Consider the following 17,064-nt stretch of genomic DNA (forward strand, 5'->3'; position numbering starts at 1 on the left):
TTCATTTGCACACAAGGAAAAGTGCAACGGACCACTACTTGAAAGTTCAGAGTTTAGTTTCTAACACTTGAAACCCGAAAAAAAATGTCGACTCTATCTACATTTATTTGCATCATTTAATACACTCCTCCTTGAAAAATTGCAAGAATTTACATTTTGCACTGTTGGATCTTAAAAAGGTTCTAAGTAGAGCTTCAAAATGCAACAAGAAAAAATGGGAGTGAGACAAAAAATGTTTTGAGGCAAAAATGTATTGCAAACAAGCATTAAACTGAAATAGGCTCTTCATCAGCTGATCAAATGTTTAAGACCGCAGCCTTCAAAAGCCAAATCCTCAAAAAAATGTGAATTCAATTTTCAATTATTTTATTAATTCAATTTTCTTTATTCATTACTCTGTCATGATCTCTTGATGGCAAAGGCAAAAAAGTTTTCTCTCTTTGAACACGGTGGGATGGACGCAGTAAGACAGTCATTTGAAAAATCTTCAAAGATCCTGAGGTTATGGAACAAAAAAGTTAAGTGGTCGATACAAAAAATGTCACCTGCCCTGAGCCGGACGATCCGATTGGCTGTCCATCAAGATATGGGGAGAACCTTGGCCCAAATGAAGGTTGTTACTGGTGCAGAGTGTAGTCCTTTAGAAGAAAAAACGTCTTCAAAGGCCTCGTCTTTTTCAAGGCAACAAAATTGCCCGTTTGGAATTTGCACGAGAGCACCAAACATGGGACATTGAAAGGTGGCAGAAAGTTTTATTCCCTGATGAGGAAAATTTGTTAACCTTGACAGGCCTGATGGCTTACTGGCATGACAAGAAAATCCCCCCTGAGATGTTTTCCACACGGCACAGTGGAGGGGGCGCCATCATGATCTGGGCTGCTTTTTCCTTCAATGGAACAATGGAGCTTAAGGTTGTGCAGGGGCGTTCAACGGCAGATGGCTATGTGGAGATGTTGGATGTGGCATCCCTCATGACTGAAGGCCCTCGTCTGTGTGGTAATGACTGGCTTTTTCAACAGGACAATGCTGTAGTTCACAATGCCTGCCTGACAAAGGACTTCTTCCAGAGGAATCCGCTCACTCTTTAGCACCATCCTGTGTGTTCTAAATCAAATTGAGAACATTTGGGGATGGATGTCAAGGGAAGTTTACAAAAATGGACATCAGTTCGAAACAGTCAATGCCCTCCGTGAAGGCATCTTCACCACCTGGAGCAACATTCCCACTAGCCTCCTGGAAACACTGGCATCAAGCATGCCCAAAATCAATGTTTTAGGTGATTAACAAAAAGGGCACAGCTACTCATTACAAAGTCCTTTATGCAAAAAGTTATTTTTATTTTAGGGGGGGTTTCATATTTTTTTGAGTTATGATCTTAAACTTTTGATCAGCTGATGAACAGCTTATTTCACTTTAATGCTTGTTTGCAATAAAAATAAAGGACTCACTCCCATTTCTTCTTTCTGCATTTTGAAGTTGTACTTAGAACCTCCTCAAGATCCCAAAGTGCAAAATGTAAATTTGTGCAATTTTTCAACTTGTCTTAAAATTTTGATTAGACTTGTATACAGTATATAGGAAAAAGTGAAGCCTGAGAAGTTCCATTTAGAAATGAGTCACTGAGCAACATTGCGGAAATGCTCTGAGATGTGTTCTGATGATTTGATCAGGAATGTACAAACTGTTAGAGCATACAAATTACAATAATGACTGGTAAATTGTCTCGTCATGAACAAAACAAATACTACTGCATCATGGTTGTCAGCCATGTTTTTTGGTTATGTACAAATGGGAAGCTTTAAAAGTGGGACCTTGTAGGTAGAATATAAAATTTGAACATCCCTCAGGTCATACAAGAAATAGAACGAAAGTGTTCAAAAATGCACACAAAACTTCAAATGTGAGACTTCAGCAAAACTCAGCGGGTTGTTCAGGGCCACGTCCTTACATTTTAAATGATTACTCATTCATTCATTCATTTTCTATGCTGCGTGTCCTCACTAGGGTCGCGGGGGTATGCTGGGGCCTATCCGAGCTGACTTTGGGGCGAGAGGCGGGGTACACCCTGGACTGGTCACCAGCCAATCGCAGTTAAATTATCATATTACTGATTATTATTTTTATCACTACTAAAAGAGTCCTTATTGTCTTGTTCTGCTTTAAAGAAACTTCCAATGGTCTTTCTGTTGTTCTTCATGGGAAGTCTCAGAAGAACTTTTAACGGGGGCCTTAAAAAAAAAAAAAAAAAAGACTCAAAAGAATCCATCAAGTCAAAAACATGGCACACTCGCTCACCCCAAAGTACATTCATGCAAGTAATAAAGACAAGTCAAAAGAAAAGTCAATTAATTAATGTGATCGTTTCTCCCGTGAGCTGATGAGTAATAGCCAGAATGCCTCAAGGGCCAGGGTAGCAAAGATAACTTGCCCTGTCTGGTGAGGCTCACTGGGGACAGGGAGAGTGAGTCCTTGAGTAAAATGGCAGCGTTTGTAGGGATGCAGCTTGTTAAGTAACTTTTTTTTTTATTGTTGTCATTTAGAAATTAGATTTAGATTATTTACATTTTTTGTGAAGCCCTACAATACAGTAATCAGATTCCAAATGTTCAGCAACTTTCTTAACAATGGTATATCAATAAATGGACGTATGAGATGCTCTTGGCTCGTTGGAATGCAGGGAGGGCCTTCTAAGAGAGCGTGTTGGAGGTTGGACAGACAAGACAGTAACTTTCCACACTGCCGAGTCCAACTTCAGACTGTCAATAGCCTCTGATAGCATAGCAGCAGTGTTTTACATTCACCTCCATCTGCCCAGAGTGGCAGCCCAGCGTCTCAGCCATATCAGATTTCTCACTTCTTTTTTTTTTTCCCTGTCTCTGCCTTGCTCCAACAAACTTTCTCTCTCATGCCATCCCCCCTCTGCGTCTGCCTCGCCTGTTCACACTCGCTCTCGCTTTCCCTGCCACTTTCTCTCACCGCAACCACCAAGCCTCCATCCTCCCTCCTCTCTGTGATCCTCTCTGCTGAGGCTGCCTCTCCTTGGCGCACCTATTCTCTTTAAACTCCACTTCTGAAAGTTTGTATGTAAACACAACACGGGACAAACCCTCCTTGAGTCCAGAACCTGTTTATTTCATTCTATCAGAGTCCCGTCCAGTTTGTTGAAAGAGGAGTCTAACTTGTGTTAATTTATTTTTTTGGGAGGAGGGAGATGTGATGTTATTTTTCCAACTAGGTTATCTCTCAGCAGAGAGCAAACCAGCTCCAAGGCCAAACCATCCTAATTTGGATCAGCACCAAACTGTACACATTTATAGATATGCCTAGATATGCCTAGGACTCATGTATTATTCACTAAGAGAGTTAGCAAACAAAAAGAAAAAACAATTGCTTATCTCGCAATGTTAGCAAAACTGTGGGAAATAAATCTTGGATTTGCATCTTACGCTGCATTCAAGAGCGTTGTAGTGACTACTACGCATGAAAGGGGTCAAATAAATGATACATTATTGCAGATTTTCATTTAGATTGATTTACGTAGATAATCAATTAGTATTATTTCAAATCATTTTCAAAATGAACTACAGTCAAACCTGTCTTAGCGGCCACCTTTATAGAACGGCCACCTGTTTATAGCAGCCACTGAAAAAACCCCGCAGCAAATTTACATGTTATAGACCCTGTGTATAGCAGTCACCTGTCCAACGCAGCCAGCGGCCACCCATTTTGTCTCCCTTGGTCAATATCTGACTGCATATAGCGGCCAAATTACCAACTCAAGTAGAAGCTTCATGCACGAAAAAGTTTCGTTTTTCAATCAATGAAGCCGTCGTGTGTAGACTTTAATTACTGAGTCCTAGCTCAGTCACAATCATTCACAAGATCCACACAAACTGTCAGTTGTTCCACATAAAAAAGCCGTCTTCTTTTGAGCTTGCTATTTCCTGAGTTCGGTTGTACTTAATTGAAGTATTTTAGAATGTACTCACGTTATTTTTCAATCCTCATCCACAAATCCATTAAAGTCCTCATCTTCTGTATTCGACACAAAAAAGCCGTCTTCTTTTCCGTTCGCTACTAGTCTGTTAACTTGTCAGTGTTATTCAGCTCCGAAACAAAGAAGGAAACTTCTCCTGTTGCTTCTGCCAACTTTATTTATTGAACGCGGCCACCAGACAGCAGCTCAGAACACACACACATCTCTCAGCATCGTCTCTCCACAAGGCAAAGGTTAAACAAGCCCCACTACATAGCTGTCCAGCCAATGCCTGTAACAAGTGACACCGTTTATTTCCTGGTGTGCACTGGTCAATACTGTAATGCCGCTTGTTGTGGGGAAGGAGAGACTCACGTCGCCGATGCACTTTAATGGCTTTATTAACAGCGGAGAACACTGCAGGACTTTACATCCACGCCAACATAAACACACTTCCCAACTCTCTCGAAACTCACAGCTAGCACTGAGCCTAGCTCTCCTGCTCGGGACGCCCACCGTCACTTCCCGTCACTTCCTGATGAACTAAAGCTGTAATGACACTGCCGTATAAAAAGTAAAATATTAAAAACAAGCGTAAGACATTACTAGCACAGCTTTGTTCTGTGGGTCGTTGATATATTCTATCAGTTATTATTAAGCCTCTAGCTTCCTTTCAATAAGTAAAAACCTTGGCTATGATTGCACTACATTGTCATGTAGACCTACAAAGTACACTTGGAAGAACAAGAGGTGAATAAATGTATTGAAACTGATGTGAAACTGATGAGGGGTAGGATTAAATAAGCTTTGCTTCTTCCTACTCCTTTTTGGACATGCAAAATTGTGAATTGTACTATGTGATGTGCTACTGTTTGACTCATATGCATGTTCAGGATAAATTAAAACCATGAACCATGAACCATGATAATAACAAGCCTAGTAGTGCTGTACAACTTTTATCCGCAGTCTGCAGTGCCCTCTACTAGTCAACATTATTATTATTATTTTCCCTTTTTTTTCCTCTACTGGTCAACGTTCAAACTGGATGCCAACCTGTCTATAGAGGCCACCTGTATATAGCGGCCACTTTTGCAGACTCCCTCTAGTGGCCGCTGTAGACAAGTTTGACTGTATGTGATGGAAAAATGTATAATTTCCTGGTATAACTTCCGTCACATGTTTTCTGATAAGTTACCGCAGTCACACTTTATTTCATATGTGCTGCTTTTCAGTTAAAATGGGCTGCTAGTTCGATTTTTGGCTACACCTAGTGGCCTCAATAATTCATTGAGTTGAGCTTGTGACGCAGTTAGGCACACTAATTGATTGATACCAACCATACCGGGCACTTTTTGTTACAGAATATTTACTTATGCTACAGCCGCGAAGACTATGTGTCTGTAAGAAATATGCAGATACATCTGTGTGGCTTGAGAAATGTCATTTTAGAGAGCAGTGTTGTTACATTAGGACACTAATTATGTCTAGCTTGGAGGTTGTAGCTGTTGTGTCAGCCACTGACTAAATACACACGTATGGTTTTCAGTCTATTTTAATTCATTTGCAATTACAAAAACAAAGTTTTAGTTTTAAAATAAGGCTATTAGATAAGTTTCTACACGTCCAGGCCTCATGTCAAGATGTCTTCTTCAAGATTGTTCTGACATTTATTAAACAGGTAGGTTTTTACTGAATCCATACACATTAAAAGAAAATTTCACTTTTTTATGAAATTTTTGCCCATCATCCACAACCCTTATGTGAGGGCTTTCTCTTTTCCGTACATACGTTGGTTAGCGTCGGCCCGGTTTAGCGTGTTTTTCGGTTAACGTAAAAAATGTACACCACAATTTTGCCTCGGTTTGTGGGTATTCTCCGATTAGCGTACAATACGGTGCGTGTCTTGTTGTGGTATGAATACACTGCGTGAGTCCAACTGTGGTCTGAAGTTGCTAAGGAAGTACGGTAAATATTGCCTAAAATTGTGCTATTCTCGGCGTGTTTGTGACAATTTCAAGAATCTTGTGCAACAGTCACCATTTTTTTTAACCAAATGACTAAGATTAAGGAGAAAGAGGGTAAGACTTTTGGCTATGCCAATTTGTGGAGAACTTGCTGCGATGTCTGTTCCGAGGAGCGTGTGGGTGGATGTCGGAGCCAGGCGTGGTGAGACATTGACGCGAGCCACTTCACTGACACTTTTTTAAAAATAATCTTCAGATGACAAGAATAACTTTTGCCAAAATTGGTGAGTACCTTTATCAAAGTCTCGGTAAACACAGCAAAACACGTCTTTCGATCAAGTATATGTTGGATATATGCAACCTTATAGTTCAGACTGCAGTAGCTTGGATATACAGTATATCGAATTTATATCTACATATGAAAGAGGCCTGAGGCTATGTTCACACTGCAGGTCAATTTAGATTTGTTTTGCTTATACAGTATGTGACCTCTATCAAATTTTTTCGTGTCAGTGTGAAATTTTTTTTTTCCAAATCCGACTCAGGTCTTGTTCCTACAGTATGTAGATATAAATCCAACATGTTTCTGATCTACTGCAGTCTGAACGGTCAGGTCGTATTAATCCAACCGTGTGAGACTTTGATAAAGGTACTCACAGATGAAGGCAAAAGTTCTTGTTAACCGAAAATTATTTTTAAAAAGTGTCAGTGAAGCAATGCACCACTCTTGGCTCTGACACCCACCCACACGTTCCTCGGAATAGACGTTTCAGCCAGTTCTCCATGACCTGCCATAGCCAAAATTCTTGCCCTTTTCTTCTTAATCACAAACGCGGAAGCATTTGGTTAAAAAAAATATTGACTCCCGTTGCACAAAATCCTTAAAATGTGCCACAATCGAGCAAAGGAGAGCACACACTGCAGAGATGATTACTTCCGTAAACACACGTTAAAGCATGTTACGTTATGCTTTTGCGTATACGCGTCACTTAATACGATTTATAGTCCAATGAGACTTATACATGTTTTTTCCCTTTTCGTAGCGCATTTTTTGAATGATGCAACTTATACTCTATATATGTATATATATAATATATGTAGTTCTGAAATATCTCAACACATCATGTTTTACATATGACTACTAAGTTCCAGGCAGGAGTTTGTCTGGACCATAGGGGTGACAAGCATTTGGGGAGCCCCAGCAAAGTATCGTCGTTTGATCAGACTCCAGGTCTGTCCCCTTGTAAGAACCGGTAAACATATGTTGGCACCCAAGCATCTAAGGAAGCACCTTCTTTTGATGTAACTCCTCTCACTAGGCACAGCTGAACCATTTCATTTAATTAAATTAATACATTTTTTAAAATTACAATCATTAACATAACATAGCAAACAGCTGCCTCTGGCTACCATTTTGTTAATAGTTCTCTCTACTGTAATGCATTCCAAAAAGTGTATTACTTCTCTAACACTTTACTCGTAGATTTGTGAGCAGGCTGAATTTTATTTACATCTTTCTGTTAATGAGGCTGGTAGGGGAAAAAACAACACACACAAAACAGTAAAAGCTTTGAGTTGGCACACAAACAGACCTCAGCACTGCTCCGAAAGATTAGAAAACTAATCTAAAACCTTTTTCCTCTTCCCTCTTTTGAGGTTGGACACCAAGTAATGATACTCCGAGAGATTATATGATACAAAGCCATATTACATGTTTGTAGGCATGTGACGTCTATAATGTTTTTACATTCAAAAGGATAGTAATGAGGGCTTTTATGTGATAAATCCAACATCAATATCTGGGATTCAGATTGACGTTCACAGAGTGGAAAAAAACCTGAGAGAGGGTTTGGATCCTTGCATTACAGTTCTCCCTAATTAAGGGTTAAGCATGTGGAAGCACTGCTAGCTAGCTAACTAGCTGGCTTGATGAGACGGGCAGAGTTTCCACAACACAGGCGAGAGACTCAACACAGCATTTTATAGCGTGGAAAATGAGCAATGCACATGAAAGCATGAGCATGAGTCATCAACAAGTTTGAAAGTGTAAATCTGCACAACACTTAGGTCAAAATACATCTATTTGAATTCCCCAAGAACTTGAAGAAAGAGCATTGAAAAGACACTTTCCTTAGAAACTATAAGTGCACTTCAAATATTGCCAAAAAAGCCATTCACAAGAAGAGTGAGAGAGATCTCAAGGTGAGAAAAACGAGATTTGACGACTTTGCTAACTTTGGCTTTGTTAGCATATTTACATAATGTTTGTGCCAAGCTTGGTGAACATAAAGGTGTTATTTAGCCGTTTCTCATATAATGCCAGGGTGCAAATACAGTGGAACACGTTTTCAAGTGTATTCATTTGCGACTCCTTGGCACAGCCCGCCTTCACGAGAGTGTTATACCTTTTCATGGTGCTCAATGAGGATCTCCACCACGATGTTCTGGAACTTCAGATCCATGATGGCGGCGACCGTCTCCTCCTGAGGCCTCATCAGCGTCGGGCCGAACACCACACCCAGATTCGCCACAGTCATCAGATTCTGTTTACTGTGGGCGGCCACGCTGTGTGTGTTTGTGGGGGGTGGGGTGGGGGTTGGAGACCTTGGTTAGCAAGATTATGTATTGTTAAAAGGGTACAGCTAAAACATGTTTTAAAATGCCACGTTGAACAAATATCTACACTGGCTGCCAGGACTGTCCCACTTCCTCTTTAGGCCATAACTCTTACCCTCACTTTGTTTGGAAGACGAGCAAAGACTTTCAAGACGGTAACGATGACAGATCATTACTTTGTTTTAATGAACAAACAACACTACCGTGCCATACAATTCATGCGCTCACTCCTCCCACCAGTTGACAGAATTCACCTTTCAGAACAGAAATACATAAAAAGACGCAAAATAATTCACAAAGTCAAAGCCTCCATGATACATTCGCGGACCCACAAACATTTGCAACATGCACTCCTGATTGAAATTTTAAGACCAGTTGACAAATTGCAAGAATTTACATTTTGCACTGTTGGATCTTAAGAAACTGCACTTTTTAAAAAAATTTTGAATCATCCACAATCCAGTCGCAATATGTAATATTATTACAAAATTCTGCAAAATCTATTACAAAATGCGTTCAAGAATTTTATTACAAAATGTGGCGTTGACGTGACGTGAAAATGTATTACATTATTACATAATGCTGCTCTAGACACACCTTTCTCTTCTAAACAGAGAAAAAAATGCTAGCACAAGGATGCTAACAATGCACAGAATGGGATTCATCACCTATGGAGCCTTCTAAAACACCTCCAAAAACATTTTATATACATTCTGTGACCATGTAGTAACATGCACATTCATGAGATAATCACACTGTGATTATGAATCCATTTAAATTTTAGGTGAAATTGACTGCAGATGTGAGCCAAATTGTGTAAATGTAACTCCATCAGACTGTATAACTATTATCTTGTAGATGTGTATTTGTATTTATATGGGATGTGTATTTTATATATGTGGGAGACTGTAAATGATCTAACAAATGATCTAATGATTGCAACATCAACTAAAATCATTCATCTACAATGATTGAAATGAATTATCAGAAATGTTGAAATACTGTAATGACAGTGGTGTAGTTGAATGTGATAATGTGTATTGGCCAGTGGATTAACTATTGGTTTCCCTTTATGGTGACTTCTGATTGAGATAAGGGATGAGATTAAATAGATCCCAGACCTTAATCTGATCTGGAGCAGGCTAACTCCACAGACTAAATTCCACGGTAACTTGTGTCAGAACATATCCCACTTTCCACTACCCAACTTTTGTGCAACCGGATCACAGAGACGTTGAGCCAGGATAACCAAGATATCCTGGCTTAATCCCTTATCCTAGTTTTGTGCAACAGGCCCCAGATCTTAAGGCTCTAAAACCAATCCTCAAACCAAAATATTGATACTTTGATACGTCAGTCATTTGAGGTAGGTAGTAGTTATTATCAGGAACACAGTGGAAAGTAACTAAAGACCTTATCTAAATGGTATGCAGTTGTTGTAAATGAATGAATTCCTCTGATATATTATATTCTTTATTTTATGAGCTATGCTATAATTTGAAATACATGTTAGGTGTATGTGCACGAAGAATCGGTATCGGATCTATATCGCCAATTCCAGCCTAAATTTCAAATCAGAAAATATATTAGCGGTGTCACACATCACTCGGTCATGGCTTCATGTATTGTGAGCGAGGCGCTGTGTCACCATGCCAAAAAAGTACTTCTTCAGTGTTAGCTACAATAACAATGTCTTTGTAGCTTGGTTAATAAGCAGGTCACGTTATGTAAATGGAACATTGTTTGGCGTTTTTTTTTTTTTTAGAGGATTTTATAGTCGGAACAGGTGTGTCCCATTTCGTGCATTGTTTACCGCCTCATGCTCACTGTTTTTCTCACTTTAGAACGCACAGAAAAGGGAAAGATATGTGTGTTCATATGTGTGTAAGGATTGTGGATAATGGGCAAAATACCTAAAAAATGTATGTTTTCCTTTAAGGAGGTTCTACTGTACGCAGAGCTTCAAAATGCAAAAAGAAGAAATGGGAGTGAAACAAAAAAATCTATGAGTAAGCAATTTATTGCAAACAAGCATTAAAGTGAAATAGGAACTGGAACTGGAATTGGAACTGATGTCCATTTTTGTAAACTTCACTTGCCATCCACCCCCAAATGTTCTCAATTTGATTTAGAACACACAGGATGGTCCTAAAGAGTGAGTTGATTCCTCTGGAAGAAGTCCTTTGTCAGGTGGTCATTGTGAACTGCAGCATTGTCCTACTGAAAAAGCCAGTAATTACCACACTGACAAGGGCCTTCAGTCATGAGGGATTCTCCTTGCAACATCTCCACAGAGCCAGCTGCCCTTTGACGCCCCTGCACAACCTGAAGCTCCATTGTTCCATTGAAGGAAAAAGCACAGCGCCCCCTGCACTGCGCCATGTGTACACATCTCAGGTGGGATCTCCTTGTCATGTCAGTAACGTTGGAAGCCATCAGAGAATGAAACTTTCTTCTTATTTGTCCTGTGTTTGGTGCTCTGGTGCAAATTCCAACTGGGCAGTCGCGTGGCATAGAAGGAGACAAGGCCTTTGAAGAATTTTTTGCTGTTAAAACCCTTCTCTTGCAGACGCCATCTGATGGTTATTGGAATGCACTCGGCAACAGTAACAGCCTTCATTGGGCCAAGGATGGTCCCGTGTCATGACGGACAGCCAATCGGATCCTCCGGCTCAGGGCCGATGACATTTTTTTGGGTCTACCATTTGACTTTTTTGCTCCATAACCCCCTAGGATCTTTAAGATGTTCCAAATGACTGTCTAACTGCATCCAACCTCAGCAGCAATGCTGTGCTGTGAGAGGCCTTGTTTATGCAGCTCAACAATCCCATCGTGTTCAAAAAGCTTTTTGCCTTTGCCATCAAGAGATAATGACAGTGTGAATACCTGACAGAGAAATGACACTGAATCCTCATTTTTAGCAAAGATTTTGGCTTTTAAAAGCCTCTGGTCTTAAACTTTTGATCAGCTGATGAACTATTTACCTTTAATGCTTGTTTGCAATAAATTGCTTACTCAATTTTTTTTTTGTCTCACTCCCATTTCTTCTTTTTGCATTTTGAGGCTCTACTTAGAACTTCCAATCCAACAGTGCAAAATGTAAATTCTTGCAGATTTTCAACATTGAGCAATTTTGATCAGGAGTGTATATGTCAAAAAATGTATGCAATTGCTCCTGCCGCCGGTTATTAATGATAGCTGCCACCTTGCAGAACAGAAACAAATAGAAAGACTGGAAATAATCCACAAAGTCAAAGTTTGCATGGTACGGTTGATCACCCACAGGCTCATTCTTAACATATGGGTCATATGATTATTGCAATGAATCACTCCTTCTGCCAATTATCAATAACCTCCACCTTGAGCAATAGAAATAAACAGAACAACAGCAAATGGAAATTTTAAACATTATAGGAAGATGTCAGGTTTAATAACGCAGCTCATAACACCCTTTAATAACAAATTTATTAAAAAAATGTCATTATAACACATGTTAAAAAATATAGCAACATATAACAATGTGCATATTACATTGAAGCACTGAGCAGGAGTGGGTGATAGGAGGTGAAAAAGTGTGTGTGTGTGTGTGTGTGGGGGGGGGGGTGCTGCGTTTTGCTAAATTTGCTAAAGACAGGTGAAAGGATTTGACAGTCAAATCCTGCTGCAATGCGGTGCGCATCTGCAGGGAAACTGCAGTTTAAATAGCTCTCGATGATTCCTTTGAAGACAAAAACGCCGGTGACACCTCAAATTTATTACATCTCCCAAACCCTTTTCAGATAGGAGTGTGAAATTCTGGCTTTGCTTCCTTCCCCTGCAGGACATGCACGCACGCCAACTTCAGAAATAATAAAAATATATACATATATATATATTTCAGTCTCTCCAGTCTGGCGAATTTCACGCCGGATAATCCAAATTCAATTTCAATAGTTCTCCATTTTTTTTTTTCTTCTTTTTTTAACAAGAGCCCAATCCTGCAGAAGTGGGTTTCAATGAGCTAAGATCCAGCCGACTTTCATGGCCTCGGGGGAGGAGGGATTATTTACTTATCCTCAATTTAGTCATATTAAGTTTATAAAAAGCTTTGCAGAGGTAAAACCTTGTAATATCGACTGATGTTATTTCTTACGATCTACTGATTGCAATTTAGTGGAACCTCCAAAGCTCAACCAACCTTTTCTGGAAAAAATATGCTTTCATAGTGTCAACTCCACAGGTGTTTTGCTTTTTCTTTGGCTTGTCTGCAATTTTTTTGGGGGGGGGTGATGCTGTCACAGAAGGCTGCCATTGATGGCAAAGAAAAAGTGTGATGACAACCATAGAACCAAAAATTTAACACATGGCAATACAGGAAAGTGCCTGGATAGCAAGAAAAGGCCAGTATACAGTAGCTCTGCAAACATCTTCAAATCTTCCTGTCCCCTTGTCGCTTGCCTTAAGTTTACTTTATTTTAGTTTTATTAGTGGTTAACTTCCCTACGTACCTGTATGGCATTTTGGAATATTAACGTGATACAAGTGGTACAAGTTACATCTAGGCTCCATCTAGTGGTATGCACGAACATTTTAGATGTTTTTTTTTTATATCAATTAATTTATATTAGAAATATAAAAATGAAGTATGTATGGAATATAAATTAACCACATCTTTTCTGAAATTACAGGCGTCCGGGAGTCATCCTGACCAGATGCCCAAGCCACCTCGTCTGGCTCCTCTCAATGCGGAGGAGTAGCAGTTCTACTCCAAGTCTCTCCCGGATGACAGTGCTTCTCACCTTATCTCTAAAGGGAGAGCCCAGCCACCCTACGGAGAAAAGTCATTTTGGCCGCTTGTACCCGTGATCTTGTCCTTTCGGTCACTACCCAAAGCTCATGACCATAGGTGAGGGTAGGAACGTAGATCGACCGGCAAATTGAGAGCTTTGTCTTTCGGCTTAGCTCTTTCTTCACCACAACAGACCAATGTAAAGTCTGCATCACTGCAGATGCCGCACCAATTCGCTTGTCGATCTCGCGTTCTATCCTTCCCTCACTCACGAACAAGACCCCGATGTACCTAAACTCCTCCACTAGGGGCAAGATCTCATCCCCGAGCCGGAGGTGGCACAACACCCTTTTCCAGGCGAGAACCATGGACTTGGAGGTGCTGATTCATCCCAGCCGCTTCACACTCGGCTGCGAACCGATCCAGTGAAAATTGAAGTTCATGGCTTGATGAAGCCAGCAGGACCACAAGACTCAATCCTGCAGCCACCAAACCGGAAAGCCTCAACGCCCTGGCTGCGCCAAGAAATTCTGTCCATAAAAATAATGAACAGAATCGGTGACAAAGGGCAGCCCTGGTGAAGTCCAACCCTCACTGGAAACGGGTCCGACTTATTGCTGGCAATGCGAACCAAACTCTGACACCAGTCATACAGGCAACGAACAGGCTGAATTAGCTGGTTCAACACCCCATAATCCCGGAGTACTTCCCACAGAATTCTTCGAGGAACACAGTCGAATGTCTTCTCCAAGTCCACAAAACACATATAGACTGGTTGGGCAAACTCCCCTCAAGGACCATGCTGAGAGTGTAGAGCTGGTCCACAGTTCCACGATCAGGAGGAAAACCACACTGCTCCTCTGGAATCCGTGATTCAACTACCAGAGAATCCTCCTCTGCAGAACCCCTGAATAGACCTTACCAGAGAAGTTGAGGAGTGTGATTCCACGATAGTTGGAACACACCCTCCAGTCCCCCTTCTTACAAAGGGGGACCACCACCCCGGTCTGCCAATCCAGAGGTACTGCCCCCGATGTCTACGCGATGCTGCAGAGTCGTGTTAACCAAGACACGCCTACATCATCCATGGCTTTAAGGAACTCCGGGCGGATCTCATCCACCCCCGGGGCCCTGCCACCGAGGAGCTTTTTGACAACCTCAGCAACCTCAGCCCTAGAGATAGGAGAGCCCACTGTGGAGACCCCAGGCTCTGCTTCCTCATAGGAAGATGTGTCGGTGGGATTGACGAGGTCTTCGAAGTATTCTTTCCACCGATCCACAACATCCCGAGTTGAGGTCAGCCGCACACCATCCCCACCATACATGGTGTTGACTGCGCACTGCTTCCCCTACTGGGGCGCCAAATGGTGATCCAGAATCTCTTCGAAGTCGTCCGGATGTTGTTCTCCATGGCTTCTCCGAACTCCTCCTATGTCCGAGTTTTTGCCTCAGCAACTGCCAGAGTCGCAGACCGCTTGGCCTGCCAATACCTGTCAGCTGTTTCCGGAGTCCGGATGCCGGATGGTTTGATCAAGTGTAGAATTACTACAGCTTCTGTTTGAAGTTATCGGACCGCCAACCGTCCACAATCACCAACAAAAGACAGAGAGAGCGAGAGAGAGAGAGAGAGAGAGAGAGAGAGAAAGACTAACAAAGTGTGTGACGACACCTGCGGCCTATATATGTAAAAATAGTTTTTTCTCTTTAAATTTAGTGGGTGCGGCTTACATACCGGTGCACTCTATAGTAAAAAAAAATTACATTTAATTATCTAATTATTATATTTAGTTAGTATTTACCTCTATTTTTATTCATATCCTTTTTTTCCCCATTTGTAAATATGCAAATCTTTTATATCGTCTATTCTATTCTATTTTATTTTATTCATATTGCATTGCTATTTATAGAATACGTACTGTATACCTAATTTTGTGTTGTTTTTGTGTTTGGTGTTTTTAAGAGTGTTTTTATTTTTTGTTCTTGTCGTTGAGCTACTGCGACCAAGCCATTTCCCCTGTGGATCAATAAAGTCTGTCAAAGTGTAAATTAAATGTACCTTCAGAAATATTATTGTTTAACTCTCCTCATACACCATAAATTACCCGCGAGTAGAAGTCACATGTACAAAGCAAAAATGTGATGTCAATTCAAGGTAGCAAAAAGTAAAAAAAAGAGGGGGGGTACTTGCAAAGGCAAATACTTCTGATGTGGTACCTGGTATCCAAAGTTTGAGAACCACTGACTTGAGTCATTAAGATTTATGAGAGTGTCACTTTTTATGAGCTTGGTTTACATGATTTCCTCTGAAAAATTAGAGCGGTAGACAAGAAAGCAAAATTCAACCGAAATTATACTTAAAATATGCCACTCCCAGGCATGCTAAAGTGCAAAAATCCCAGGGAGAAGGTCGTTGTTCAGTTATTTTTGGATTAAAATGAACAGGAACTGTCCAGAACTTCCCACAATGGCACTTAAGAGGTTCCTGCCATTCCCATCCATTTACTTGCGTAAAACTGGATTTGGGGCGCTGACCCCTACAGTACTCTGCAGTAAAATACTCACGCAGATCAAACCATGATATTATCTTCTTCTATCTGGAAAACAAACTCCAGGCTCACACTGACAGTGAGCCAGTCTTCATTTTGTATGTTTTGTAGATTTGAAATTAGAACAACTAGCAGCTTCTACTATTCTGGGGGCCAACTACAGTTTGCCTCAAGAGAGTGTTTAATCTGAGTGGTCCACCTTGTGTCTTTTACTCCACTGGCAAGACGATGGCTGGACACATGATCCCTCCTCGATGTTAAAATACAGGGAAAAAAAGACGAAAAAAATGCTGGCAGAGGAGAAGAGATGGAGTGACAGCAGGGAAGGGGGAGTGAAGAAGGCGAGTGGGAGTGAGCGAAAGGAGAGAATAAGCATGTGGAGTGAGAACGAGGAGACAGACAGACAGGAAGGAGTGTGGAGATTTTAGGAGGAGGTGTAGATTGGATGAACTATGACCAAAGGGGACGGCGAGCACTCACTTGGCCAGATGCTTCATAAACAGCCCCAGGACTTGACGATTCCTCTCCGGTAACTTGTGGACCAAGCAGTGGACAGCCTGGATGCGAGACTCTGGACTGCCGCCCTCTGTTGAAAACGTACATTAACATTAAAAAAAAAAAAAAAAGATGGCAGAAAGCCAATAGGCTGAGATGTAATCGTCCTATCAATTCAACTTAAAAGGCCCCCACCCACCTAATAGGTTACATTACGGAAAATAAAAAGTTAGCAGATCTTTAAGGACACAATCATCGGGGGGCTATAAACTCAGTACAGGGGGCTAAGGCTAAGAGGATGATGCATTCCCATTTAAGGGACTAAGAAGAGATGTAATGGTAATATACGGTATGCCGGAATTTGGCAGCAGCAAGGGGGGGAGCTGGCTGGTAGAGGAGATAGCTTTACGTTACTGCCTCAGAGATCATCTCTTAAATATTTCCTCACACATGGGCATCTGAACGCCCACGCCGGATATCATTACTATGGGAACCACAGGGGGGAGGGGGGGATTTAAGACATAAAAAAAACAAAAAAAGGATGCTGTCATCTGTCAAACACATAAATATAAATAAAGATCATTGCTAATCCATTTTTTACCCCTCTGTCGTTAAGAGGGCATTGCGAGTGCCTGATAAAAATGTCAGCCTGATCCAATTATAGCACTTGTTGTAATACCAATGAAAAAGAATACATAA

The 17,064-nt window shown here is 41.0% G+C and overlaps 1 protein-coding gene across 5 annotated transcripts in view; it reads right to left on the reverse strand.

Moving 5' to 3' along the window:
- arhgap10 (Rho GTPase activating protein 10) overlaps positions 1 to 17,064 on the reverse strand; it is an 85,344-nt gene that overhangs the window by 27,163 nt on the left and 41,117 nt on the right. For all 5 annotated transcript variants that reach the window (XM_054778489.1, XM_054778487.1, XM_054778485.1 and 2 more), the window contains exons 17-18: positions 16,351 to 16,456; positions 8,346 to 8,505 (exon numbers count right to left, since the gene is read on the reverse strand). In XM_054778489.1, the coding sequence (XP_054634464.1) occupies positions 8,346 to 8,505; positions 16,351 to 16,456 (266 nt within the window). The remainder of the gene's footprint in view (positions 1 to 8,345; positions 8,506 to 16,350; positions 16,457 to 17,064) is intronic.

Source organism: Dunckerocampus dactyliophorus, chromosome 6 (genome assembly GCF_027744805.1).
Source record: "Dunckerocampus dactyliophorus isolate RoL2022-P2 chromosome 6, RoL_Ddac_1.1, whole genome shotgun sequence".
NCBI classification, from domain to species: Eukaryota; Metazoa; Chordata; class Actinopteri; order Syngnathiformes; family Syngnathidae; genus Dunckerocampus; species Dunckerocampus dactyliophorus.